The sequence below is a fragment of the Cuculus canorus genome, chromosome 27 (genome assembly GCF_017976375.1).
Source record: "Cuculus canorus isolate bCucCan1 chromosome 27, bCucCan1.pri, whole genome shotgun sequence".
NCBI lineage: Eukaryota > Metazoa > Chordata > Aves > Cuculiformes > Cuculidae > Cuculus > Cuculus canorus.
The window spans coordinates 316391-344275 of NC_071427.1; the positions used below are offsets into that span (position 1 = coordinate 316391).

The 27885-nt window shown below is 52.0% G+C and overlaps 1 protein-coding gene and 1 long non-coding RNA gene across 9 annotated transcripts in view; both read right to left on the bottom strand.

Annotated features, from left to right (window-relative positions):
- The window catches only part of PIP5K1C (phosphatidylinositol-4-phosphate 5-kinase type 1 gamma), a 51127-nt gene extending 23401 nt beyond the window's left edge, over nucleotides 1–27726 (bottom strand). For all 8 annotated transcript variants that reach the window (XR_008447222.1, XM_054049850.1, XM_054049847.1 and 5 more), the window contains exons 1-2: nucleotides 27489–27726; nucleotides 1493–1523 (exon numbers count right to left, since the gene is read on the bottom strand). Coding sequence is in view for 7 of the 8 variants with exons in the window: in XM_054049850.1 (XP_053905825.1) it covers nucleotides 1493–1523; nucleotides 27489–27589 (132 nt within the window). In the remaining variant the exon portion in view is untranslated. The remainder of the gene's footprint in view (nucleotides 1–1492; nucleotides 1524–27488) is intronic.
- LOC128849225 (uncharacterized) lies at nucleotides 11216–15099 on the bottom strand. The gene is made up of 4 exons (XR_008447223.1): nucleotides 14367–15099; nucleotides 14062–14111; nucleotides 12164–12252; nucleotides 11216–12075 (listed from the first exon to the last, which is right to left on the bottom strand). It is a non-coding gene; the product is annotated as an uncharacterized LOC128849225 (long non-coding RNA).
- Nucleotides 27727–27885: the final 159 nt, after the last annotated feature.

Consider the following 27885-nt stretch of genomic DNA (forward strand, 5'->3'; position numbering starts at 1 on the left):
CTGTCACAACTGTGTTTTGTGGAGTTCAACACAGCTGAAGTGCAACGCCTCCATACTCCACCCTAAGGTGACAGCTCACCTCCTCCCCAGCTCTCCCGCCAGCCCAGCGGAGTGTGGAGCCCAGGGGGCAGCTAAACCTGCCAGCAAGCCACTAGCAGCATCTGGGGGTTCGTTACAGCAGAGAACAGCCAGGCTTCGGATGTTCCTTTAAGCAGTGAGCAGAGAGCCAAGGTCACTTCCCAAGTGACAGCATTTTATCACTGTCTCTCTCGAGTGCCACACAGACTCATCTCTCAGAACCGATGTCTGTAGCAGACAATGTACAATGCTGCTTTGACTACAGAAGTTCTTTGTGTTTCAGCTTTTAATCAGGAGCTTGCAGCTATTTCTGGTCAAACTGCTTCTACTCCTAGTACTAAGGGGCAGTTTGATTTCTCCTTCAAAAATCTTATTTCTTACTCCATTCTAACCCCTCAGCAGAGCCTTCCTTCTCCACATAGCCATGATTAGCAGTTCAGCTCATCCTTCCCTTGCAGCTTCCAGCTGACAAGCTGGATCCTATTACACACAAGCTCAAGCTGTATAGTCCTGCCTCGCCATGTGGCTCTCAAAATGATTAACAGACACAGGTATTGATTAAGTGGCTGCCATGAGATGAAGTGCAGCAATAGCAGTGTCTTCCACAATCTCTCCCTCTACTTGTGACCATACTTCCAAGGCAAAAGAAAATGGTGCTATTTATGCGTGGAACAAAGTAATCAACTTTCACAGAAGTTAAGCTTCCTTCTTACATTCTTGGGAGCTCAATGGGAGGATTCTGCTCCTCACATATAAAAACGCTGCTCCTCCCAGGCCAGCAATGTCATGGGCTATGTCAGAAAATCTGATCAAACAAACATCATTTGAACACAGAGCCCTACACCAAAAGTGTGGGCTGCACGAACAGCTTTCAGGCACAGATCCTCCTACCAGATTCCCTGCTGCCAACTGCAAGGAGTTTTGCTCCAGAAGGTAACAGTGATTCAGCAACCTGCGACCTGGATTATGTATGAGAGAAGATCAGTCCCTTGAGATGTTCCCATTTTATGTCTTCACAAACTGCAGCCACTAGGACTAGCTCCCAGGAGAGGGCGAGGCCAAACACAGGGCCCTGGTGATGCCCAGCATATGGATTTTCTGTTTATCACCCTCAGGTTCTGGTGTGGAAGAGGTACCCTCAGCCATATACAGACATGAATCACGCAACTGAAATTGGCCACGTGGTGCACACAATCCCTTCACATCCCCTCTATGACTGTGATGCCACCCAGGGTCTCCATGGACCTGCCACTGATTTTCTTTCTCCCTAACAACAGATAGCAGATTTTCAGTAATTTTAAACGTATTTCTAAATCCAGCTTTGCTCAAAAAAAGTCAGGAAGAGATGTCTGATAGAGCTCTGTGCTCTCATTTCTCTATAAGGAATTTTCAAGGCCAGCTTTACACATCTCACCTCGGTGACGGCTGCCTTCTTCGGTGCCAGACCTGAGGAGAGAAGGGAAGAGCATCAGTAACAGCAGAGACAGCAGGAAAAGCCCACTGAGAAAATTGCCTGATGCTTTGCTCTTTCAAGCAAGCGGGAACGCCTTTACAAGCGGCTGACTTTGCTCTGTTTTCAGTTTTCCCAGCGCAGGAGGCCTAAGTTACAGGGGTCACCCAAAGTTCCATATTCAGGAACACAGACACCCCATTTTTCTGAGCAATAATGGTTCCTAGAGGCTTCAACAGAGAGAGTTCTCATAAACCCCTCTGCATGACAAGGCCAGGTCCACCCTGCACCAGGGAGTCAGGTCTGTACATTGCCCAGAGACATTCATGACGCTGCTTCTGAGCTGCTCAGAAGGCACTTGACAAACTGTATTGATAATTAAGTCTATTTATAGAATCTGATGTCCAAATATAGCACAGAAATGAATGCATCATTTATCTCTACCACTGCCTCTGGGAGGAACCACCACCATTGCAGCCAACAATGAGAAATCAGGATTTCACCTAGAGGTTTCATATGCATCCTCAGAGCTGGAAACAGGGGCCCAATCCGTCCTCTGACACGGGGCCACCTTTTCACTCCCTCGCATGAGCCCAAGTTTGCAAGGAGTTCCTTATTTTTAGGCAACAGTGAGAACAGGCTCCTCTGCCGTTGGCCCTGCGAGGTGTTGGCTGCCCTGCAGAGAGCCTCACACATGGGACCACAGGCTCCCTCTGGAGAGCCACCAGGAACACAGATCCAAAGCTGCTTCAGAGGAGCAGCTCCCCCGGATCCCAGCAGCACAGGACAGCTCCACCGCTGCCTCTGCGTGCAGAGCCCAGGCATGAGGAGAGACCCCTGCCTGCACAGAATGCAAACCCAAGGGATGGGCTGAAGGCCACCCGTTTCCAGGTACGAGCCTGCACTCCTGAGCCTGTCTGCAGCGTTCCTGCAAGTGCAGATTGTTAAGCAACCCAGAGGCCTTTAGAAAGGGCTTAAATTCACAAGACGCTGTCAAGCAGAGCTTGAGAGCTTTGGCTGGGAAGAAGAAAGGCTCTTCTCAGCCGTCAGCTTTTCCTCACTCGAAGGCAATGGGTGGATCACACAACCACCTCCTAGTGCTCAAATCCTGCGACTCAAAAGGGATAGCTATGCTCAAGGTGGGGGCTTAGCCCCTCTGCCAGGGAAGCAGGAGATGTCCAGCCCTGCTGGGAGAGCAGGAAAAGCCCCAGAGGATTCAGCCCAGCACCTCCCTATTTGGCCAAGGGGGAGCTACGATGATATAACTGGTGTAACAGCTCAAGCTCCTGGAGTACAAGCAGTGATTACATTTCAGGAAATACTGCAGGCACTGGGAAGCAAAAAAACCAAGAAACCTCAACAACCCCCCTTGGTGGGGGATGAAATCATTCTTGACCAGAAGCGCTGAGGTTACCTCCCAATCCGGTCTCAGCAAACAGGGGATGCTCTGGTGCAAAATGGGTCTGATCAACAGAGCACCGGAACTGACCACAACGCAGCCCCTGAGTCCCACAGCTCGGCAGAAGCAGCACGGGAACATTCACTTCTTGTTGGTTTGTTTTAAATTGTGCTCTCGGGTGTCCAAGTTTTGCACCAGGAACAGAATCTCAGGACTGCAAGGTCTGAAATCCCATTCCCTCCATGCAAGCTGCACCATGCAATCCCACCTCAAACAGGAGGGCGAGAGGCAAGCGGGGCAGGGACGCCTCGCTGGCACAGTGTCTTCCCTCCATCACCCATCAGAGTTCACATCCCTCAGCCCATCTCTCGTCTGCGTGGGCGAGGTCCTGAAGCCCCATCTCTCCCTCCGGTTCTGTAGGACGGCACTGGCACGCCGCTCCCAGGACACGGCTAAGTCCGCAGCAGGGTTTGTGCTGAAAAATCCATTATTTGCCCCAAGACAATGCAATCTTATGGTCATTCCACAAACAGCCCCATGATGGCTATGGGAGCAGGGGATACAGCACCAAGGGAGCACTTGGCTCCCAAAAGTTCAGGGCAAGAGCTGGAGCAGCGACTCACGACCACAGAGGAACCCAAAGGGGCAAACGCTGCTCCAGGCTGAACACTGGAAACTGCTGGGAAGAGAATGCGGCCCAGAGGGCCCCAGCCCAGGAGACTACGCTCTCCCTGCCACGGCTGCAACCGCTCTCCTACTGGACTAATCTCTCTTCTACACTTTGTCACAATTCCAGAGCAGGAGATTATCTTTAATTTTGTGATAATTACCACAAGCTGCTTTCATTCCCAGCTTCTAAGTGTCTGCTGCTGTACACGTACCAAATGTGGAATGAACACCAACTGCCTGGGTGAAGGAAAGGTATCAGAGGCAAGGAACCGCTCATCTCCAGGAGAAAAGATGCTTCAGGTGGACAGGAGCATCACCAGCAAAACCAACCTCCCTTGGCCCAAAATCAGCTTTATAAAATCAACTTGTCTAGGCAAAAAATGAAAAAAACCCTCTTCCCCTGGCTACTCGTGCCACTCGGCTGCACTCCCCTCAAACACACTGACAGATGGCCTGGCGAGAACTGATTTAACTCTGGCTTCGGGGGTTTTGCAGCCACAAGAGACTGCGGGAACAGGAGCTCGGCTGCAGGAAGTTCCAACACTTCACAAGCTAATTGAAATGATTCTTATCCAATTTGGTGCAGCTTAGTGAGGGTGCATGCAGAAACGTGATGGGCAGCCCTGGAAGGGGATCCCCGGGATGAAACCCCAGCCTCCTGCCCTGCCTCCAGCTTGCGCCTCGGTTTTGTAGCATGTTTCATGCACACTTGACCTGCTGCCTTCAGTTCCTCTTCTCATCTATGAACAGCTTGGAGTCGACCCTATCCCAGTGCCCGAGCTCCTTCACAGCCTCAGAAATGAACACTCCAGTTATGGCATTCAGCAGTTCTCAGCTCTGATTTCACAAAATCATAGAATCACTAGGTTGGAAAGGACCCACTGGATCATTGAGTCCAACCATAACAGCATCGTAGAATGATTTGGGCTGGAAGGGACCTCAAAGCCCATCCAATTCCATCCCCTGCCATGGGCAGGGACACCTCCTACTGGATCAGGGGCTCCAAGCCCCATCCAACCTGGCCTTGACCCCTCCAGGGATGGGGCAGCCACCACTGCTCTGGGCAACCTGGGCCAGGGCCTCCCCACCCTCACAGGGAACAATTTCTTCCCAATATCTCATCTCAGTCTCCCCTCTTTCAGCTTCAAATCGTTCCCCCTCATCCTATCCCTGATGAAGAGCCCCTCCCCAGCTTCCCTGGAGCCCCTTTCAGGACTGGAAGCTGCTTTAAGGTTTCCCCAGAGCCTTCTCTTCTCCAGGCTGGACAACCCCAATTCTCTCAGCCTGTCCTCCAGTCAGACTGTGCTGCATCTTTAACAAAAGCTTTTAATAAAGCATTTACCAGGTGCCACACAATGCGAAGGATGAAAAATAGAATATATCCACTACATAACCTCTTTGGCTGGAGCCGCACCAACCCGACCTCTCCAAAAACACAATGCACGAGACTTACTGTTTGCCACTCGCTCACCCAGTCGGGAACAATCGCAATCAAACACGCCTGGTTCTCAAAGCAGAGCTCTCCAAAAGCACTGGGGATTTGTTTGGATTTGTTGTCGTTGTTTTTCTTTTTATTTGTTCTTTGCTTTTGAATCACTGAGTTAGAATCATCAAATTGTTCGTTTGGAAAGGACCTTTGAGATCATCAATCCAATCATCCCTTGACAGCAGCCTTTGCAGAACCAATATTTAACACAAACCCAGAGACGTGGCTGGAGAGCTGTGACATCCTGACAAGGGATATGCAGCCCAGAGCAGGGCTGGATCCAATTCTACACTAACTGAGAACAAGACAACGCAGTGCACCTGAGCAACCCACTGGGACGGTAAGAGGTGCGGACTGCAAGCAGGACACTAAGATTTATTGTTCGATCAGACCCCTCCAAATGCAGTCCCATCTGGTCAACACATGATGTGCAAAAGCATCTTCAACCCGAGCGCCGAGGCATGAGCTGTGAAAGTTAAAGGCTCTACTCGTGTAGCAGATGTGTTGCAGCCGGAACGCAGACAGAAAGGCAGAAAATGAAACACATCCATCAAGAGAGGCAGCTGGTGCTTCCTGTACAGGACTGCTGATAAAATAAAAGGAAAATTAAGGCAGGGACAGGCTGAGGGAGTTGGGGTTGTTCAGCCCGGAAAAGAGAAGGCTCCAGGGAGACCTCAGAGCAGCTTCTCTAGTACTGAAATGGGCTTCAGGAAAGCTGAGGAGGTACATTGTACAAAGGCATGGAGTGATAGGATGAGGCGGAATGGCTTTGAATTGGAAGGAGGAAGATTTATATTAGATGTTAGGAAGGAAATTCTTAACGATGAGGCTGGGGAGGCCCTGGATCAGGCTGCCCAGAGCAGTGGTGGCTGCCTCATTCCCGGAGATGTTCAAGGCCAGGCTGGATGGGGTTCTGAGCAACCTGATCCAGTAGGAGGTGTCCCTGCCCATAGCAGGGGGGTTGGAACTAGATGGGCTTTAAGGTCCCTTCCAACTCAAACTATTCCATGATTCTATTATTCTAATTCGGAATGGATGCCAGAAAACACAATTCAGTGGAGAGGCCGCACCTGAACCGGTACAGGCTGCCGGCCGGGGCCTCCTGAGAGCCAGCATGAGCATCATGCCTTATTCAAAGGGAAAGACAGAAAGCAGCCTCTGAAATCCTTCTTGCTCTCAAAATGTGTGGCTTCTGCTCCCAGCAGGCAGGACCAGCAGCCCAGGGCTGTCATTAGAGAGGAGGAGATACAGCAGGGAGCAGGGGCCAGACTCTCAGCACCCTGCTGGAGAAGGCTGCTATTTACAACCTGCCCTTCCCAGGCATCCAGGATGACCTACTTCAGACCATCAAACACATTTCCTTTCCCATAAAACAACATAATTTGATCAGGATGAGACACATCCAGTCAGCCACAATACTACAATCAAAAGGTTGGGGGTCTCCCCCTTAAATGCAGCGCCTCTTGCAGCAGGAAGAGCTGAAGCCGATGGCTCTGCCCCTCCAGCACACATGAGCTGCTTCTGCCCTGGGAGAGCTTCTAGAAAGAATACAGAAACAAAGCCACCTGAGATAAATTCTGCTTAGAATCATGGAATCATTAAGGTTGGAAAAGATCTCTAAGCTCATCCAGTCCAACCGCCAACACAGCCCCACCATGTCAACTAAAATAGATCTCCATGTGCCATATCTGTACATTTTTAACACCTCCGGGGATGGAGACTCCAGACCGCAGGGACATCTCTGTCTATAGGGACACCTGTGCCAAGCACTGAGCTACAACCAGCACCATAGAATCACAGAATCATAGAATCACTTAGGTTGAAAAAGACCTTTAAGATCAATGAGTCCAATCATTAACCTAACTCTGCCAAGTCCACCACTGAACCATGTCCCTAAGTGCCACATCCACATGGCTTTTAAATCCCTGCAGGGATGGTGACTCAAACATTATCCTGGGCAGCCTCTGACAGTGCCTCACAATCCTTTCGGTGAAGAATTTTTTCCCCAATATCCACTCTCAGCCTCCACTGGCACAACTTGAGGCCATTTCCTCTTGTCTTATCACTCATTACTTGGGAGAAGAGCCCAGCACCCACCTCACCACAACCTCCTTTCAGGAAGCTGCAGAGATTGATGAGGTCTCCTCTCAGCCTCCTCTTCTCCAGACTGAACAGCCCCAATTCCCTCAGCCTCTGAGAACCTCATGAGGTTCAACAAGGCCAAGTGTAAGGTCCTACACCTGGGTTGGGGCAATCCCTGATTTCAGTACATGATGGGGGATGATGTGCCTTTCCAAAGCAGCCACGGTGGAGCCTAGAGCAGGGAGTGGCTGGGGCACTGGAGACAGCAACAAACGTTCCTGTCCCCAACTGACCTGGACAGGCTGGAGAAGTGGGGCTGTGAGAACCTCATGAGGTTCAACAAGGCCAAGTGTAAGGTCCGGGCAATCCCCGTTTTCAGTACACGATGGGGAGTGATGTGATTGAGAGCAGCCCTGCAGAGAAGGACTTGGGGTGCTGGTCGATGAGAAGCTCGACATGAGCCGGGAACGTGCGCTGCTCACAGCCCAGAAACCAACCGCGTCCTGGGCTGCATCAAAAGCAGTGTGGCAGCAGGGTGAGGGAGGGGATTCTGCCCCTCTATTCCTCTCTTGTGAGACCTCATCTGGAATACTGTGTCCAGTTCTGGAATCCTCAACATAAGAAGGATATGGAGCCATTGGAACGGGTCCAGAGGAGGCTACAAAGATGATGAAAGGGCTGGAGCACCTCTGCTACGAGGACAGGCTGAGAGAGTTGGGGTTGTTCAGCCTGGAGAAAAGAAGGCTCTGAGGAGATCATAGAGCGACCTTCCAGTACCTGAAAGGGGCTACAGGAAAGCTGGAGAGGGGCTGTTCATAAAGGTTTGTGGTGACAGTACGAGGGGGAACGGGTACAAACTGGAGAGGGGCAGATTTAGACTGGACTTTAGGAAGAATTTCTTCCCCATGAGAGTGGTGAGACACTGGCCCAGGTTGCCCAGGGAAGCTGTGGCTGCCCCATCCCTGGATGTGTTCAAGGCCAGGTTGGATGGGCCTTGGGCAGCCTGATCCAGTGGGATGTCCCTACCCATGGCAGGGGGTTGGAACTGGATGATCTTTAGGGTCCCTTCCAACTCTAACTATTCTGTGATTCTCTCCCAGGGCCCAGTGCTCCAGCCCCTTCCCTACCTCTGTTGTCCTCCTTTTTATAGAGAATCTGCATGTAGCTTTGATTAAAAGATGCATCCATTTTTTCATGGAACACTTGCTGACTGAATGTTTTTTGCGATCACAGACACAAAACTCATGCTGGCTGAACACAAACAGCTTGAACACTCTCTCTTGCTCCCACTCAGCTCCACCCAACCCAGAGCTCAGGCCAGGCTCGCCCCAACCCTAGGGGCAAGCATGGCACAGGGGCTCCCCAGGACACGTCCGTCACCATCCAGAGTCCAGCAGTTTCCTGCAGACAGACAGAACCGCTGGCAGCACTGGGCAGGATTCAAACTGGTGTCCCAAGAGCAGCCAGAGATAAGTAATCCTATTTAATCCCACCTTGGCCGCCTTCTGCTCCTCTCTGTCCCCAGCTCCTGCTTGCCACCCACGCCAGCTCCGTGCCTTGTTTGGCCATTTCAGACACACAAGAACCACCTCCACGTTGGGGACAGAAGATGGTGTCTGCAAGCCACGATCTGCTACAACAACTCCACGTGCTGCACTTTTCCCCATGCTCTTTGTCTTGCTTATTTGAGCATAAACTCATTAGGGAAAGGAACAGCATGCCTTGTGCAAATTAATGTACCAGCTAGGCAGGCCAGGGCCAGAGGCGCCACTCGCTCCTTCCTTTCCACCTGAACTGTTTCCATCCAGAGCTCTTCCCTTGGCCCCAGATGGGCAGCTCAGGACCATCCTCCCCCAGGTCCTGGTCCTGCCCCTGCCACTCTCTTGAGGTTACTGATCGTTTTGAAGCCTAGACCCCAGCAGCGCTCACTGCCAGCGCTGCCCAGGGATGAAGCCACTTCAGTCCAATGTCACACAGCCCAGCCAGAGCCACTCCAAACCCAGCTTGCAGAGTGTCACCGTGGCAAGGGACTACTGCAATGGGCTGATTCTGCAGGAAAGGCACCTACCAGCCTGGTTTATTTCTGTTGTTATGCAGAAGCTCTTTCTGCCTCAGAAATAAACCCATTTATCCCAGCTCACAGGAGGCAGGGCAGAAGCTGAAGCTGAAGTCAGGGAGTTAACGCATTCCTCCCTCAGCTGCAGGTGCGGGATCACATCCAGGGTGCAGCGCTCCTTGGAGCCGCATTGCTGAGCCAGGACACACCATGCTAAAACATTTCCCTGACAACTCACCAGAAAAGCGCTTACAGCACAGACGCTCAATTACAGCGAGGAATGAGCAGGACAAGACCAGGGAAATGAAATTTTCCAAAGAACTGATTTGTTTTCTTGTCTCAGATCAGCTGTGTGGAGAAAAAAAAAAAAAAAAAAGGACAATTTTAGAGCATCTTGCCTGAACCCTGTGACACAGCTGACAAAAATGCCAAACAAAAACTTCATCAAGAGGAGCACACAATAGCTGACACCCAGCAGTGGAAAAGGCTGCAGCCGCTCAGCTCCACATCCAGCCCTCGTTATGCAATCCAGCGGGATGTGCAGGCAAACATCTGCTAGATGGGGAAGGTGCAGCCTTAGCTGAGCACAGTGTCCCTGCTCCTGGCCACGCCGCCGGTCACAGGAGGATTGCGGAGTGGGACAACGCACGCCCCCCTGCATGTCCAGAGTGGCTTCAGAAAGTAGAGATGGTCCCAAGGTCAGGGACCACGGCCGTGGCATGGGGGACACCAACCTCTTCCTGGCCTCTGGCTTCTGACTTCATTACAGCCTCCAAATCCAAACCTGTCTACCAGCATTCACAGCAAGATTGATTAGGATTAATTAGAAGCAGCAAATATCACAGAAGAAAGCATCACCTCTCCAGGACAGAGCAAGATCTTGGCGCCTGTGACAGGATCCAGGCCCAATGGCTCCACACCACAACACCAATTTAGAGGGAGGCCAGAAAAGGCTGGAGGACTTTGAAGTCACGTTCCTCACAATCATCCACAAGAGCCAGAGAAACATCCAGTTGCCTCTTGCCTTTGCTCAGGGGTAGGACAAGCTGCCCAGCCCCTGTGGAGGGTCCCAAGCCACCAATGCTGCTCTCCAGAGCATCTCCTGGCTGCTAGGAGAGCTGCAGTTCAGCAGCAAGAACAGAACCTCCTGTTGCCTTCCCAGCTGTGCTGCAAAACCATCAGGAACCCAAAGGTAGCGCATGACCCCAGGCAGCCCTTGGAATGCTCTTTGTGTGTTCAGATGGAGTTCTCAGCTGTCACGAGGCCCCAGAGAGCAGTTTCCCAACCCCAGGTCAGAGAAGCACAGGACAGCTTTGCGAAGCCTTGGTCCAGAATTTGCTTCACTCCTTTGCTTTCTGATTCCTGCTGCTTCCCTGCCTGCAGGGTCCTGTCTAGGAGGAGGATTTGGTGCTTTTAGCTCGTGCAGTGTCCTACCTCTGTGCAGAGAAAGGATGCTCAGCTGCATCCTCCATCATGCCATTTTGTTAGAGCAAGTCCAGAGGTCACGCATATGATCTAAGGGCTGGAGCACCTCCCATAATGAGGACAGGCTGAGAGACCTGGGGCTGTGTTCAGCCTGGAGAAGGCCCCAGGAAGACCTCAGAGCAGCTTCCAGTACTGAAAAAGGCTCCAAGAAAGCTGGGGAGGGGCTCTTGATCAGGCAGTGCAGGGATAGGATGAGGAGGAATGGTTTCAAGCTGAAAGAGGGGAGATCGAGATGTGACCTTAGGAAGAAATGTTCTCGTGTACCAGGCTGGTACAAGGAATCAGTGGCTGGAAAAGGGAAAACTGTGACCAATCCCAAAACTTCTCAAGCTGATAAATAGCCCAGGATATTGTTCCTTAGATGGCAAAACCCCTTTGACTCAAGAGCAGGAGGATGCCTTCCCACCTTGGGCTGGTTCCCTTTACGGTTCTGCTTCTCTGGGTACACCCCCGAAGAATCCCAGCCTGTCCAGGAGAGCACTGGCAAGTCAAAGACATCATTCCAGCTGCTAGTAGGAGAAGCACAGATACAGGGTGCAAGCTATGTGAGCCAGTGACAAACTACTCCACCATTTTATTCCTCAGCCCTCTCTCAACGAGGGTTCTGCAGCTGAACAAAGTCAGCACCTCTGATACAGGAAGGATGGGTCAGGCTGTTTATTGCTTCCACCATTTAAGAGTGTCTCCCTATAGACGTTACGAGAAAGGTTGCTCACTGCCCTTGCTCATTTACTGTCAAGAATGAGTCTCAGACTAAATCACATTAAAATAGAAGACTACTACTCGAGAAAGATATCTGCTTCCCCAAATGCTCCAGTTTCTGACCTTCCAAAAGATATGTCAAAGTCCAGTTACTGCAGTCACAGCAGGTGAAGGAATCTACCTGAGGTTTCACATAACCACCTCCCACATTCCAGGATATACAGCAAGCCCAGCTTTAAGGCTGTGGGAGCTCAACATTCCAAACTACAGCAAAGTCCAAGGGAAAACAGTTGTTGTATCTGCAGCCTCCCCTGCCCCCAGCCATCCTGAAGATGCACCTGGATTTTTAACGAGCAGGGTATTTCCTGATTTACTCCGTAGCCAAAGCTGCTCGTCTAAATCCTCTAAGATTTAATTCCGCTCTTGCTAATATCGCTTGACAGAGATTTTCTGGGCGTGCTCAAACAGTGAAGGCTTGAAAGGGGATTTCAGAACAGGGTCGCGTACAACATGCGTCACTGGATATAAAGTCCTTTTGCTAGGCTGCTCCCACCAGCTTCAGTGAATTCTCCTCCATGGAACCCTTCCAGGAGGCTATGGGTGCTGCCGACAGTGCTGCACCACGCGCTTGTACACACAGATTCACATCGCAACGCTGAGGACAAGACCTGGGTGGAGAGAAGGTGGGGACAGGTGTAATTTCTCCTGTTTCAGAAACACACGTCAAGGCAAAAGCATCAAGGTGAACTTCTGGACCTGTTTTCACAGCATGGGTTGGTGACGCAGCTCCTCAAAGAGCAGGGCCTCGACGCAGTTCAGAGGGGGCCAAAAGGCTGAGCAAGTCCCTGAGAAACATACAGTTAAAGATGACGTGACAGGAAAAGCCAGCCAGCAACACATCCCTGTTTGAGACTGACTTCTAAACAAACCTAAGCTCTTGCTGTCATAACTACCAGAAATTCAAGCTCTCCTGCTGCATGCACGTCTCAGAGCTCATTAGGCACGAAGTTATTGGAGATTTCTTGGCCCCATTCAGAATTCACTGCCCCGACTCACACATGGCAGCAGGCCACATCTGGCTGGTGTTTGGCTGCTTCCCACCACCACATCCTCTGCTCCTGCTGCAGCACTCTGCCAACTTGTACCTTCTTCCTGCACAGGCAACATGAACTTTGCACAACCCACCTAAACCCTACAGCGTGCTGCAGCGAGGGCGAGCCAGCTCTTTAGGAGCGATTCTCCCTAATCCATCCCAGCTACTGCAGATCCTTTCCTCCAGGTGGATCCCACTCCTTCCTGGACATGACAACAACTCGCTCAGCTCCAGACCAAGGGGGTTGGTTCCTAGGAGGGGTGCCAAGCCCCTAGTCCTCTCCTCAACGAGGGCTCGGAGCAGACGTCCCCTGGAGTAGCTCTAGACAGGCCACATACCTGTGTCATGAGGAAGAGGAAGCACCTCCAGGGCACAAGCTGCTGCTGCAAGGCGGGAGGGGTGGGAGGCTATGAATACATTGAAATTATTGCTCGCCACCATGTTCTTTCCCACCAGCCTTGTTGAAACCTCTCCTGCTTTCTCTGACTAGAATGTTTTGGTTGGGTACTCCTGCTCTGCTCTAACAAAGGCACCTGAACAGATGGAACAAAACAAGCTACGGCAGAACAAGCTCAAAAGATGAAGCGCGCTGCCAAAACCCATAACTCAAAGTTTCAGCGAGTAGCCTCTTCCCTCCCTGGGATCCTGGTGTCAGCGTGGCAGTAGTGACTCAGCTACCCGATAAAATTAAGCTACCTAAAAAATAACTAAATTGTTAAAAACATTTTAGAGCTTTTTATAGGAAATACAGAAAGGTGAGACAGGCAGAGCTGGTGGGAAGAGAGAACCTGGTGTCTGTGCTCAGCTATGCAGATGTTTCAGCTGCATTACACTGGTGAGAGCAGAATCATAGAATGCTTTGGGTGCTGAGGAATTTTTACATGTTATCTGGTCCATCACCCTTGCAGGAGCAGGGACATCTCTACCCAGATCTGGTTGCTCAGAGCCCCTTCCAACCTGACCTTGAACATGTCCAGGGATGGGGCTTCTACCACCTCCCTGGGCAACCTGGGCCAGAGTATCACTACCCTCAGCACAAAAAAATTCTTCCTTATATCCAGTCTAAATCCACTCTCCCTCCGTTTAAAATCATTCCTCCCTGCCCTGTCACAATGTGCCTTTCTAAAACGTCTGTTCCCAGCTCTCCTGGAGGCCTTTTCAGTACTGGAAGCTGCTCTAAGGTCTCCTCAGGGCCTTCTCTTCTGCAGGCTGAACAGCTCTCTCAGCCTGTCTTCATACAGCCCAGCCCTTGGATCATCTCCGTGGCCTCCTCTGGACTCACTCCAATAGATCCATGTCCCTCCTGAGCTGAGGGCTCCAGAGCTGGATGCAGGGCTCCAGGCAGGCTCTCCCCAGAGCAGAGGGGCTGGCTGCGCATGGATGGACAGCCCCCTCTGACCCAGGCCAACAGACACGCTCCTTACAGCACTGATCTGCCACTTGCTCAAAAGCGAGGTCAGTAAAGCAGTTTCTCCAGCCCAGGCTGCAGGATTTTCACTGCAGGCTAAACAGGCATTTAATACTGCTATTTCCCCAGGTGCAACTATGGCCATTGACTTACCCACTCAGGAATAAGCTCTGCTCCAGACTCTGTACGGGTACGTGTTCAAACTAAAGATGCAAAAGAACAAAGAGCAAAATCCAAAAGAGCACGTGGGCTCCCAAAGTCCTGTGCAGGCAGAGCCGTGGCACTGGTTACCCCCAGCCCAGTCGCTGAGCACCGTGTGGATTTCTGGCACTATTTTCCCTAAGAATGTGTGGGCACACATTCATGGCCAGCTCAGCCTCAAGCTCCTCTGCAAGCACCACTCTCTGGGATTCCAGGGAACAGAGACTACAGTCACTGCCGAGCTGTGCAGCACTTACCCTCTGTATCTTGCTCTTGCATGTGACATCGGGTGGACAAGGTCTTTCTGAAGGGGTTCTGTGGTGTCTAGGCTGTGTCTGACAGCAGACTGTTAGTAGGAGAAGGGAAACAAGTTGGGTCAGCTCTTTTCCCAGTTTTCCAGAGCCCCCAGCTCCTGGGCAGCAGGTTTCGGAGCAGCCCCGCTTCAGTGAGAGGCATTCATGAAGCACAGAAAGCTACGGCTGAAGAACATTTTGGAACAACACAGCAGAATCTCACGGGGTCTCTCTACTGTTTGAAAAAACTTTAACAAAAAATGAAGTAAAGAATCATAGAATCATTAAAGTTGTAAAAGACCTCTGAGATCATGCAGTCCAACCGTCAGCCTAACAGAATCATGTTTCAAGGTGCCATGAACAAACGGGTTTTGAACCTCTCCAGGGATGGAGATTCCACTTGGGCAGCCTCTGCCAGTGCTTCACCACTCCACCAGTAAAAATTTTTTTCCTAATACCCAGTCTGAACCTGTCCAAGCACAACTTGAGGTCATTTCCTCTTGTCCCATCACTGTGACTTGGGGTAAGAGACTGACACCCAACTCACCACAACCTCCTTTCAGGCAGTTGTAGACAGCAATGAGGTCTTCCCTCAGCCTCCGTTTCTCCAGCCTAAACAACTCTGGTTCCCCCAGACACCTCTTATCACCCTTGCTCTCCCACCCCTTCTCCAGCTCTGTTCCCTTCTCTGGACATGCTCCAGCCCCTCAACGTCCTTCTTGTAGTGAGGGACCCAAAACTGAATGCAGGATTCGAGGTGCTGCCTCACCAATGCTGAGTACAGGGGAAGGATGATTTCTCTGCTCCTGCTGGCCACACCATTGCTGATCAAAGCCAGGATGCTGTTGGCCTTCTTGGCCACCTGGGCTGTCTCATGTTCAGCCACTATCAACCAGCATCCCAAGGTCCTCTTCCACTGGGCAGGTTTCCAGACGCTCTTCCCCAAGCTTGGAGCATTGCATGGGGTTGTTGTGACTCAGGTGCAGGAACCGGCACTTGGCCTTGTTGAACCTCACACTGCTGGTCGTAGCCCATGGACCCAGCCTGTCCAGGTCCCTCTGCCGAGCCTTCCTGCCCTCCAGCAGATCCACATTCCCACCCAATTTGGTGTAATCTGCAAACTGACTGAGGGAGCATTTGACCCCCTCATTCAGATCCTGATGAAGATGTTAGGAGGCTCTCTGCAAGGGAGCAGCACCACAGCTTGCAATGACACACAGGACCTACACAAGGTCACTCTGTGCAGGAGCCACAGCAGTGATGAGCAGTTTCAGGATTTCTGCTCTTTCAGTTCTCATTTCTTTAGTAAGCATTTTCTGGCATTACCAATCCAGAAGCCTCTTTCTGAAGAGTGTCCTAGATAGTTAAGCCATCAGTGACTCCTTCTTAATAGAGAAATGAAAACAAACAACCTGCCCTCTGAGACTCAGGTGAAGAAAGACTCTGTCATCAGTTCTGTCTCATCAACATTTAAGCCTGAAGAAATGCTGGGCTGGGAGGAAGTGTCCTGGAATTAAAATCACCCCACTCTGCATATCAAAAGCTACAAAACACAGCACAATGTGCACCTCCTGGAAACCACAATTATCCTGGAAGTCAGGTAAGTTAGCTTATAGGAAAAAATGCAGTAAGTGAAGCAAGGGTGGTTGCGAGCTGACAGATTCCAGCTCTGATCACTGAACAAACAGTCCTCACCAACACCAAAAATGATCCCACAACATGTGCTGCCAAAACCCATAAACAATCCTTGCCCACCAGGCCAAACTGAACAGCTTGGCCTCATTTCTGGATTCCTCCTCACGAAGCGCTCGCCCTGTGATTGCAGAGCGCGGTGTTTCACCCTGACAGGTACAGCTTCAAGACGAGATAAATTTCTGCTGTCTTTCCAGCTTTAAGGTTAGGGACTGTTTTACATCTCCATAGTTCGCGTTCCTGCCAGCAAATTCAGTGTTGGTTTCTGCACTGCCCCCACCACGACGCACCCAAGACAGATGGCAGAGCAGCACTGAACATGTACAGAAAGGAAGACTGGCATTTGAAAGACAACACCCATTTAAAAGTGACATTTAGAGAGAAGACAAGAGGCTTCAGGTACTACATCTGCCCTCTTGGCAGCGCGTGGGACTGCTGATCCATCACCCCTTCGTCTCGGCATGGGGATGCACGTGCCGCGGAACCGGTGGCACGGACACAAACTGGGAAATCAAGAAAATAGAGAGAAATGAGTTCCCATCAGCATCTAAATGCAGCGCCTGCCTGCCTGCCTGAAGGGCCATCAGGCACACGTTTAGGGAAGAGCATTCAGCCAGACAATGATTTTAGCCAGCTGCCTCCCTTGAAAAACGCAGTCATGGACAATTTTGCCTTGAAAAATCCACAAAATTTGTTTCATCAGATGCGCAGAGAGATTACAGAACAGAAATTGCTGCAGCATCTTTGAAATCAGCTCCTGCATCCTGCCACACCAGAAGCCTTGGGAAGATTCTGCCCCATCCGCAGGGTCTCACTCTGGATCTCAATGACCTTGCCGTTACTGCCCAGGTCACAAAAAGCACCAAACATGACAAGTGAGGGTTAAGACACCAGCAAGACACCTGTCTTACAGAGCAGTCAGCAAAGACCCATTACTGCTGCCCTGTGTTTGAGTCTTCCCTCTCCACACGGGAACCAGCACAGTAAACACCACCTTCCAGAACTGAAAGGGGCTCCAGGAAAGCTGCGGAGGGGCTCTTGATCAGGGACTGCATGGACAGGATGGGGGGGAATAGTTTCAAGGTGAAAGAAGGAAAATTGAGATGAGATCCTGGGAAGAAATATTTTATTGTGAGGGTGGAGAGGCCCTGGCCCAGTTTGCCCAGGGAAGCTGTGGCTGCCCCATCCCTGGAGGTGTTCAAGGCCAGGTTGGAAGGGGCTTGGAGCCCCTGATCCAGTGGGAGGTATCCCTGCCCATGACAGGGGGTGGAACCGGATGGGCTTTGAGGTCCCTTCCAATCCAAACCATTCCATCATTCCATGAAAGCCAACACGAACTTCAGTTCCACTGCCATGTTTAGAAGAGAGGCAGGCATCCTGCAGGAAGAAACCAGGCCACCTAACTGGTGGCAATGGGAGACTCCAGCAAACTGCCTTCATTTTCCTTAATAAAATGGAAACTTGTGTTTCTTGGCCTTAAGCCAAGCTTGGAGGTTTTTCTTCAATCCTCCAGATCTTCAGGACCTTGAGTAAAATCCACAGACATCAGCAAGGACACTTAGCTGGTGGTCAGAAGCTGACCCACCTCAGGCAAAGTGGTGACAAATCTGAGCTGCAGGTGCAGAAACCCAGCTGTGTCCAATTCCAGCGGCTGTAACCCTGAGATCTCAACTGTGTTGACCCAGCAAGCGAGTGGCACACGCTGCTGTTGGTGTGTCCACCGCTGATGTGCAGGTTGGTAGGATCAGACGTTTTACAGCATGGCAGCCGTGAGCTTCCAGGAGCTTTAGGAATCTACCTTGAGCTTTCGAAAGAGTTCACAAAAGCTCTCAAAACTTGCCAATTACATAAAAAATATTTCTCCAGTGCTTCAAACCCTCTGTGAGCTGTATTGCCGTGTGAACCAACATCGCTCCAACACTCTGGTTGCTCGAATTGGTGCAACGTGGCCTTCATGACACGAATGAGAAATGAAAATCCATATGCAGCCCTTCTGAACCGAACTCTGATCGCTGGAGGTGAAAGGACTTGCATCATTAAGATGTTTATGTAGGCATCCACACAATAACTGAAGCAGCACCGCAACTGCACCACTGCCAATTCCAACAGGAGAAAACCCAAGCGAACACCCAAGAGCTCAAGAGGCTCCTGTTAACTTGCTCTTTGAAAAGAATCAGTTTCCACCCACAAATCAGGAATTCCACCCTAAAAAAACCAACTTGGAACACCTTAGAGACATTTCATTTCATGCACAGAAACAACACTGCTCTACTCGACTGCTGGACAGAGAGGTTTTTTTTTTTTTCGTTTTGGTAGGTAATAAACCACTAGAAAAGCCTGCAGGAGATTCCCAATGCTCCAGAGGCAGAGAGCAGCAAAGTGAAGGGTGGCCCACCTCACCGCCACCCTGCAGCCCACGTGGCTGGGACTCTCCCACCCTGCAGGAAGGGGAGGAGAGAGAGTAGATTAAGATGACCTACATTACTCCTGCTTTAAATAAGGTACATTCGCTTTCCTTCTACTCACCTCACTCCATCCTCATCACAGAATCATAGAATCACAGAATGGTTTGGGTTGGAAGGGACCTTAAAGCCCATCCAGCTCCAACCCCTGCCATGGGCAGCGACGCCTCCCACTGGATCTGGTTTCTTAAAGTCCCATCCAGCCTGGCCTTAAACATCTCCAGGGATGGGGCAGCCACCACCTCTCTGGACAACCTTGGCCAGGGCCTCTCCACCCTTGTTGTGAAGAATTTGTTTCTAATATCTAATCTAAATCTTCCCCCTTCTAATTTAAAGCCATTTACCCTTGTCCTATAACTTCATGACCTTGTACAAAGTCCTTCCCCAGCTGTCCTGGAGCCCCTTCGGTACACTATAAGGTCTCTCCTGCCCCACATGGGGCTGAGCAAGACACCATCTACACCACTGGGACACGTGGGTATAGAGCATCCAGACTTACCAGAGAGGCAGGAAGAAAGTTTGTACATCATACTCAACCTGACGGCTTTGCATTTGACTTTGCAAATAATGAAGATCCCGTGCACTTTTCATGTCAGTCCCCAGCTCCATCAGGTTGCGCTTCCCTGGTCTCAGTGGCCATCTCAGCCACTGGAGATCTGCACCTTAACTCACTTGGGGTGACAGAGTAGAAAGCAGCAACTGAGAAAAGCAAACTCCAGTGGGAATAAAAGAAAAGCACAACCAGCAGTTTAAACAACATCTTCCCAGGCCATAAATGAAAGGACAAAATAACCTTGACTAATTCTACTCTTGCAGAATCGCAACATCGTCACCAGCACGGTCTGAGATGTTGGAGACACCCATTTTGAAGGGCAGCATCCTGATGTGTCCTACATCAGGGACTTCCAACTCCAGCCCTGCCAAACGACTGCGTGAGCTCAGCCACCCAACCTCAAAAGCTGCAGATCCCTCTGTTTCCTATGGAAAAAACATGGAACAGCTGATGAATTACTCTGGATTACTAAATTCAGTAGAAGAGCAGGGATCTGCCTGGCTTCCAGCCTAGTGCTCCCCTTCCTCTGCCCTTCCTCCAGGAGTTCAGTGCCAGCTGAGGTCAAAGTGCTCCAAGATCTTCTGAAGAAGAAATCGGGAGGTGTCTACTGGGGACACAGGAGCACAGAGAATGTGAATAAGAGTCAGTAGTTTGACAAAGCTTCATCAGAGCAAGCACCACCACGTTTAAATGCAGTTATTAACTGCCCTGGCTACACGGCCCCTCAGAGCAGAGAGAACTAACTCTGCAGGAGCCGTCAAACCCCATGTGACAGCATCGCCCAGCAACAGCCACCACAGGCACCAGTGGGACCACTGCAAACCCAGAATGCAGAGCAGCAAAGTCTTAGCAGCGGCAGTCGGAGCGCAAGGTGGAAGCTGCATTGAACACCATTGCCTGGCTGGGAGAGATTTGATGCCACGCAGTAAAACCAACAACAGCATTTAAGCTACTCAGAGTTTGGCTGGTACCAAGCTCCCCACCAGCCCACGTCAGCGATGGCATCGCCCCAGCAGTGCTGCTATGGTTTAATGACTGCAAACAAGGCAAAGCTGCCCTTGTTTTATAATCCGCTAATTCCTCCCAGTTCAGGAGATTGAGCAGTTTTACACTGAACAAAGACACGAGCCTGTTGCACGCGGTGTTCCCATGCTCAGCTAAGCTCCAGGCCTTTGCAGAAGCAACAGCAGATCGGTTGGTCAGTCTTGTGACAAACTCTGGCCGTGACCCTGGTTCCTCTGCCGGATCCACAAGCACCTTGTGCAGCAGGAGCCAGCACAGGTGTCCTGCCAGAGTGGGGACCCTTCCTTTCTACGCACAATGGACAGTCCTGCTGTGATGTAGATGCCAGAGAAGCAAAGTGCTGGTCTTCGATTTCACTCTTCTCCCAGGAAGCCTTTCCCACCCTCTCTAATACCAATTTCTGCAAGGAGAACATGCACATTCTGCTAATTACAGAGGAGATGAGGATTGTGCCCCTCAACGAGTCTGCAAAAGCTTTTTATGCTCCTCATGCTGAATGCAAACCGTACCCGCAGTGACCGCACATTGTGAGGCTCATTTCTGCAATTCCACATCTCACATGCAAAGCTGTGCTTTTATGCAGAGGGACAGCCCTTCCAACCATCACTGCCAGCGACACTGCCATACAGAACACACAAGCTCCATGCTATAAAATAATGCTGTTCTTTCGGATATCAAGTATTCCAGCCTCTTTCTGCATTACTGTAAATATTTAAGAGGAACCTTTCAAACTACACACTGTCAAGTTGTACATATTTCATAGAATCATAGAATGGTTTGAGTCAGAAGGGACCCTAAAGCCCAACCAGTTCCAACCCTCCAAGTAGCCCTACAAGAACCAGTAGTACTGTGGGAATGTTGGTGGTTTTCCTCCTTTGAGTAGCTCCTAGAAATGCTCTGTTCCTAATCGCCTGGCACCTGTTTGAGTTTTCCAGTGTTGCCAGTAGCCGAGTTAACCGTAGGACTTCCTGGGAAACGCTTTCTGTAATTAAAAAGCTAAAAGTGATCAGAGCAGCTTTTCTGACACTTTTGTCTCTTCTCACCCACATATTTAAGCAGAAGTGCTGTCAACCCCTAATTAAGTGTCGTCTTCTCTCATCGTGTTCTTGTGGCTTCCCCAACTTAAGTGTGCGTTTCTGCACTGGCTTACGGTGAATAACCAGCTGAGTCAGAGTCCAGGCTGCAGCGGGGAGGAAACTGGGAGGTTTGGTTGCCCCTGGTGTTCAGTCTGTCTGATGCCACTGGTCATTGCTAACCACAACTTGTTTCATCGTCAGTAGCTCTGGGGAGAGGCTGTGAGTCTTTCACACTATTAGTTGGCCCCTTTGCTTCTCTTCCAGCTTTCTTTGAACACAGCAAAACAACCACACTTCCCTAATTCTGTTTAAAAAGTACAAACCATCTCCTGGGTGGCATCAGGAGAAGTGAATCCAGCAAGGAAGTGGATACTCCAGGTGGGGTCTCATCAGAGCAGAGGAGAGGGACAGAATGCCCTCCCTTGCCCTGCTGGCGCCACTGCTTTGGATGCATCCATGGGGCAGAGCAGCTGGCAGCACTGCGTAGGCAGGTGCTCGGCACGGCACGCATTTTCCTTACAGCATCCTCCCCACTGGAGGAAAACACAAGCGGTTGCACTTGCCTGTTAGGCGAACGTGGAGCGGTGCAGCATCCGTAGGCAGCGAATGCAGAGATGGTGCTCACGCCAGGAATTCTGCATTTGCCAAAGACTTACAGAAAACATCAGCACTTTGCTACTTGAGTTCCTGCTCCAGGCACTGCTGGGATCGGGAATGGTGAAACATGGCACAGAGGTCCTGCCCTGATAGCAGCTGCTCCCTGGGGACCCACACCACACAACTGGGTCTTTGTACTTGCACAACTCTTTAAATAAAATCAGCTCCAGCCCAGTTCCATGGATGTGATCACAGGCGCTTAGTCTGATGTGACTGGGAAATTCTGTTCCTAGGGCACAAGGCGACCCAGCTTGCAGGCCTGGAAAGACAACAGCTTAGGAGACAGCTGAAGGTTCACGATGCTGTCAGCCACGTTATTAAACAAACTAAATTTAAAGGGGGACCATCAGAAATTTTGGTCAGAGGCCTGGAAAGCCTGAATGGGAAACAAAAAAAACTCACGTAGGCTCTGTTCTACTGCTATTTCTGAGTTCACACGTGCAGTCACCCCCCTCCCTGCACATGCACCTTCAAGAAAAGAGGTGCCAAGTCCTGTGCTTTCAGCTTCCCAAGGTCTCAAGAGCACGGTTCAAAGCCGGCAGCCTGTCCTGATACCGGCTGCTTCCCACAGCTCCTCCGGCACCGCAGGGTCCAGGGCAGACCAGGGTGCGCACAGCCACGGGATCAGACCAGACAGGAGGGCAGGACCCACCTTGGCTCCTGATTTCCCACAGACAGGCTGCGAGAGGGAACATCTGCAAGTGGCACAACCAGTGGCTCTGTCTGTGTGCTGCTGTGGGAGTGGAGCCTGTGAGCCAGCCTGAAGGTCACTGCCACCCAAACACAGCCAGACCCCAGCATGGGAGCTAGCAAACATCTCCCAGTCCAGCTCCGCTTCTGACATTCCCCAGCACGGTAACGTGCAATGTTTTCCGACTTGTGAGTCGCAAGTTAATTTACCCACATAACACCTGCAGTTCCCAAATGCACAGATGGGAACAGATGTGACTTGTGCTGTTAAAGTCCTTCAGAGCACATGGGCACTGCATCCGTGTCAGGAACCTGCCAGGCTTCTACAGATTAATCCTGCTGTAAGGAATGCACTTCGCAGACTGAAAAGATGCACAGAAACAATCGAACGTGGCAAAGCTGTAAGCAGCACACAAGGAGAAGGGCTCCCCAAGCCTCTGTTGGGGTTCTGTACCACCGTGGGAGACACAACGGGCTGCGAGTGAAAAATGTGTCCATGAAGGAAGAGAACACTGGAATTCCTGCTGCTGCTTTTCAGGGTGCTGCTGCCTTATACAGGTAAATAATATTTAATAATATTTAGTAATATTGTCTATCTCTGAGAGTCCATAATGGTCACATAAGCAAATCACTTTAATAATCATTCCCAAATTATCACTGTTCAGATCGACTCCACTCAGGTCATTCCCTAAGGAGCCTTTCTGGAGAGCTCAAGTGGGACTCAGCTGCAGCAGCTCTGCCAGCCACAGATTCAGCAGCAGCATAACGAGCTGTTACATACAGGTCACAGCCAAATGCTAGTTAATGAAAATTAGCTTAATCATTCTTCGCCCTGGGTTCTGGGGGCTTCATTCTCCAGCCTGGCCTGATACCAATGCAGGGGACTCAGCACCCTTTGGGGCAGCACCTAGAGCTCCCTGCCCTCCACAGCTCTCAGGCCCCATAATTCCAGCTTCTCTATTTGTTTCCAGCTGATTCACATCTTGAAGGACAATTAATTTGCCAGAGCAGCCTGAATTCTATTTTCATTGCCTTCTGCCTTCCCCACAGCTGAGCTGTGACTTATTGACTGTGAAGGAACTGCAGGGTCCAAGAGTTCAAGGTGCAGGGTGCTTTTGGTCCGGTTTTGCCAAGCTGACTCCCTCTGCCATCATCCTTGCTAGCACCATTTCACGGGAAAGAGACATGTGACATCCAACTGAGCTGTGAACAATCATCATGCCGGGATGATGTTTACATTTGATTTTTCCTCAAGCTGATAAGCTCTCTCCAGTCTCCCTCTCCATCATGTTGGTATGGATTGAACCACTTGTGCCCCAAGGGCTGGAATTCTTCCCTTATCTCTAATCTGCTCACTGAAATAATTTGCTTCCAGCAACCCTTCAAAAGTCACTTCAAAGTTATCACTGCAAAGACGGAAGAACTGTGATGCCTTGTCTGGCACAAACACACTCTCCCAGTGCTGTTTGTGGACCATCTGCAAGGTGCTGTAGCATCCGGCACACTCGGCTCTGCTGCCCGTGGTTGGGATCACCACTGGGCTGTCTCCAGCTCTGGGTACAGGGAGACAAGTGTTGAACAACAGCATAAATGCTTGTAAAATCATTTCAGCTCCCAAACGTAGAGGAATTCAACCCTGGAAAACATATTGGAGGCCTCTGGCAAGACCCGTAAATGATGGGTAGGCTGCAAACCATGTAATGGAGTCGTGAAAAATGGAAATCATGGAATGGTTTGGGCTGGAAGGGACCTCAAAGCCCATGCAGTTCCACCCTCTACCATGGGCCCCACTGATCAGGTTGCTCCAAGCCCCATCCAACCTGGCCTGGAACATGTCCAGGGACCGGGCAGCCACCACTGCTCTGGGCAACCTGGGCCAGGGCCTCCCCACCCTCACAACAAAACATTTCTTCCTGAGATCTCATCTCAATTTTACTGCGTTTAGTTTCAAACCATTCCCCTTTCTCCCGTCCCTGCCTTCCCTTATCAAGAGCCCCTCCCCAGCTTTCCTGGAGCCCCTTTCAAAACTGGAAGCTGCTTTATGGTCTCCCCAGAGCTCTCTCTTCTCCAGGCTGGACAACCCCAACTCTCTCAGCCTATCTTTGTATGGGAGGTGCTCCAGCCCTTGGATCATCTTCCTGGCCTCTGCTTCCCCATCAGGCAGAGCATTTCCACCTTTGAAAAGCGATGTCAGAGACCGATGTGTACCAACAGCTCTGCAGTCACTTAAGCGCCCCTTGGATAAGGGGAGGCTTCCAGACCGCATTGTCTTCAGGCTGCACCCAGGGCAGAGGGATGGTGGGGTGGCCTTTCCTCACTCAGATGTTTCTGGGGTCAGGGCACCCCACTTCAACAATCCTGCTCACCCGTGCCTCCACTCCTGACCACTCTGCCATCAGCACCACAACCAGCAAGCAGTCCCTTCCACTCCCTGCAGCCCCTCCCCAGGGTGCAGATTCAGGGAGGAGGCACAGACGGTTTTACACCCGTCAGATTTTGAAACTCCCTTTTCAAACCACAGCAGTCACAAGACATTGTAAAACCTCAAAGCCGGTTCTCAGAAAAGGATGCACTGGCCTGGCCTGTCTGCATTTGAGCCCAATTGCTGGCACTAAATGAGGTTTTCCTCCCACAAAGCATATTATGAGACTTCCAAATGCTCCTTTAAATTCTCCGTGCCTTCAGTCACCTCGTGGTTTCCCTGCCTTTCAGCCCCTCTGCTCCATCTGGTTTTTACCCCTGTTACCAGACTCACCAGCTCCCTCCTCAATATTTCCTGAGCACTCGGAGAAGGTTGTTACTGACCTGACCCTGTGGTCTGGATTAATGCCACCATGTTTTTTTACGAAACACACAGCACACAGCCATCCTCACGCTCTGGCAGAGCCAGAGGGGGCAGATTTTGGCTACACTGTTTAGCCTTTCAGCATCAGTACGAGCATTAGGGTGAGACAGCACGAGGCACCTGCACCGTGGGTCACGAGCACTGCACCCCTCACTGCTGCTCCCAGCAGCGGCAAAGGCATCAGCACCATACACAATGCACTGGTTTGTCACCATCAGCTTTGAAACAGGCAATGAGATGGGACAGCATTCGGCACAAGCGCCCTCTGCTCCCAGGCACACGGCTCCAGCATGTGGTAATTCCATCCGTTGCAGCGAGGAGCACATGGATGCGCTCTGGCAGCCCTGACCCACAACATGCAGCACAGCCCACTCCAAGCATGGGTGTCAGCCAGGCCACCTGGGCACCTCCAGCCCCCTCAGGTTTTGTTCTCTTCCCAAAAAACACTCGTTAACCATCATGCTCATCATCCCAGCCCTCCTGGGAGCTCCCATTACAAGCATGGCTGAGGCCGAGTGACACAACTTGGACACCATCCAAGCCAGAAGTAAGCAACTTGACTCGAAAAATCAAAGCATCGATGAGGTTTCTGGCTCCGTTTCATCTTTTTTACTCTCAGTGTAAGAGGGCTCACGAGGTTTGTGATCCAGATGTACTTAAAGACGGAACAAACAACACGGGCAATCCTTGCTTCAACTCCTTCGGAGGCAACAGCCCCTACAGGCACCTTGTCTCATCCCAAGCAGCCACCGCTACCTCCCCAAAAACCAGAGAGGGGACAGGGAATCATTAGAATGAGTTGGAAGGGACATCAAAAGCTCATTCAGTTCGTAGCCCCCTGCCTTGGGCAGGGACACTTTCCACTGGATCATGGTGCTCAGATCAGAAGGATAAACAATATTTTCATTGTTCATCAGCAAGGGAGCAAGAGAGAGACCTTCTTGATGGTTCAAGCTTGAAGCCTACCACCCATAGTGCAGCAGCAGGAGAACACTTTCAAAGAAAAAGGTCCAAGTGGCATGGGGATTACGGGGACAGCCTGGGAAGGGGCCAAGCTGCACACAGCCAGCCTCTCATTTCCCTTGTGGCATCAACAAACACAGAGTACAGCTTGGGCACTTGCCTAAATCTCCGCATTTACCAAAACCCTGGGTTACACCCAGCTCCCTGTGGCACGGGGCAACCTCGGCAGCAAACCACAGCTCCTGCTCTCGGGTCTGGCAGCTCCGATCCTCAGCTGAAGGCCCGAAGCTGAGGGGATGCTGTCGAACACCCAGTTTGCCTCCCACAAGCTCCGAGCGCCCCGGCTCAGCCCGGGACCCCGGAGGGCCCCGACCCAGGTGGGGCTGGGGTGCACGGGCAGCGCTGACCGACTCCCAGGCTGTTAACGAAGCAGAAACTACCAGTGCCCCAGCCTGCGTCCCGGTACCCTGCACCGCCGCGGGAGCCGGTACCCGGGATGCCAGGCTGCGCGGCGGCCACCGCAGCCCCGCACAGCGGGGACGGACCCCTGCGGCCTCAGGGGCCCCAATGGGAGCGGCCCCACGAGCACCTGCGGGGAGGGACCGGGAACGCCCCCCCGCCCGGGGAGCCCCGCTGGGGGACGGAACATTCGGGGCCGGGAGGGGTGGATGGATCGGACCGGGTGGAGGTGGCAGAGCCCAGAGGGGAACGGCTGGACTGAACCATCCCGAGCATCCCCCGGGAGGGTCCGGGCGGGAGGGACTACTGAGACCCCCCCCACAACCTCGGTCAAAATCACTGCGGGCCCGAGGCGAGACGGAACACGGCGACAGCAGGATGGGATGGGAGGGACCACTGAGATCTCGGGGGGAGGGCACCTGGGCTAAACCACTGCAGGCTCGCGGGAGGACAGAACCGGGACACGGGGACAGCAGGCAGAGGCCTGTGCGGGAGAGACCACTGCGATCCCTCGGGGGAGGGGGAGGTGCGAGGGGAGGGCACCTAGGCCAAACCACTGCAGGCCCGCGGGGGGACCAGGACACGGGGACAGCGCGGGGTCCCGGGGACGGCGCCTCGCGGGGGAGGCCGCGGCCCAGGCTGCCGCCCGGTGCTTAAAACCGTTACCCTCCTGCCGCGTCCACTCCGCCCCCCGCCGGCCTCGGGGGTAATGGCACCGCGCCTGCCGCGGCAGAGCCCTCCATCTCCTCGGGCACCTCCAGCTCCATGGCGGCCGCCGGGCAGAGCAGGCGGCGCAGCCCCGGCGCAGGACGAGCCCGCAGCCCCGCTGCTGCCGCCGCGCTCCGCCCGGCCCCGGCGCCGCGGAGCAGCCTGGGAGCGGCAGGCGGCGGGGGCGGTGCCAAGGCCGGACACGCCCAAAGCCGGGCGGAAGTGGCAATGTCGGGCGACGGAAGTTCCGGCCCCAGTCCGCTTCTGGGGGCATCAATCACGGCGCGGGGGGGGGCAGAGTAGAGTTTGCGAGGGGCTGGGAGGGGTCTGTGTCCCCTGCGGCGGGTGGCGGGAG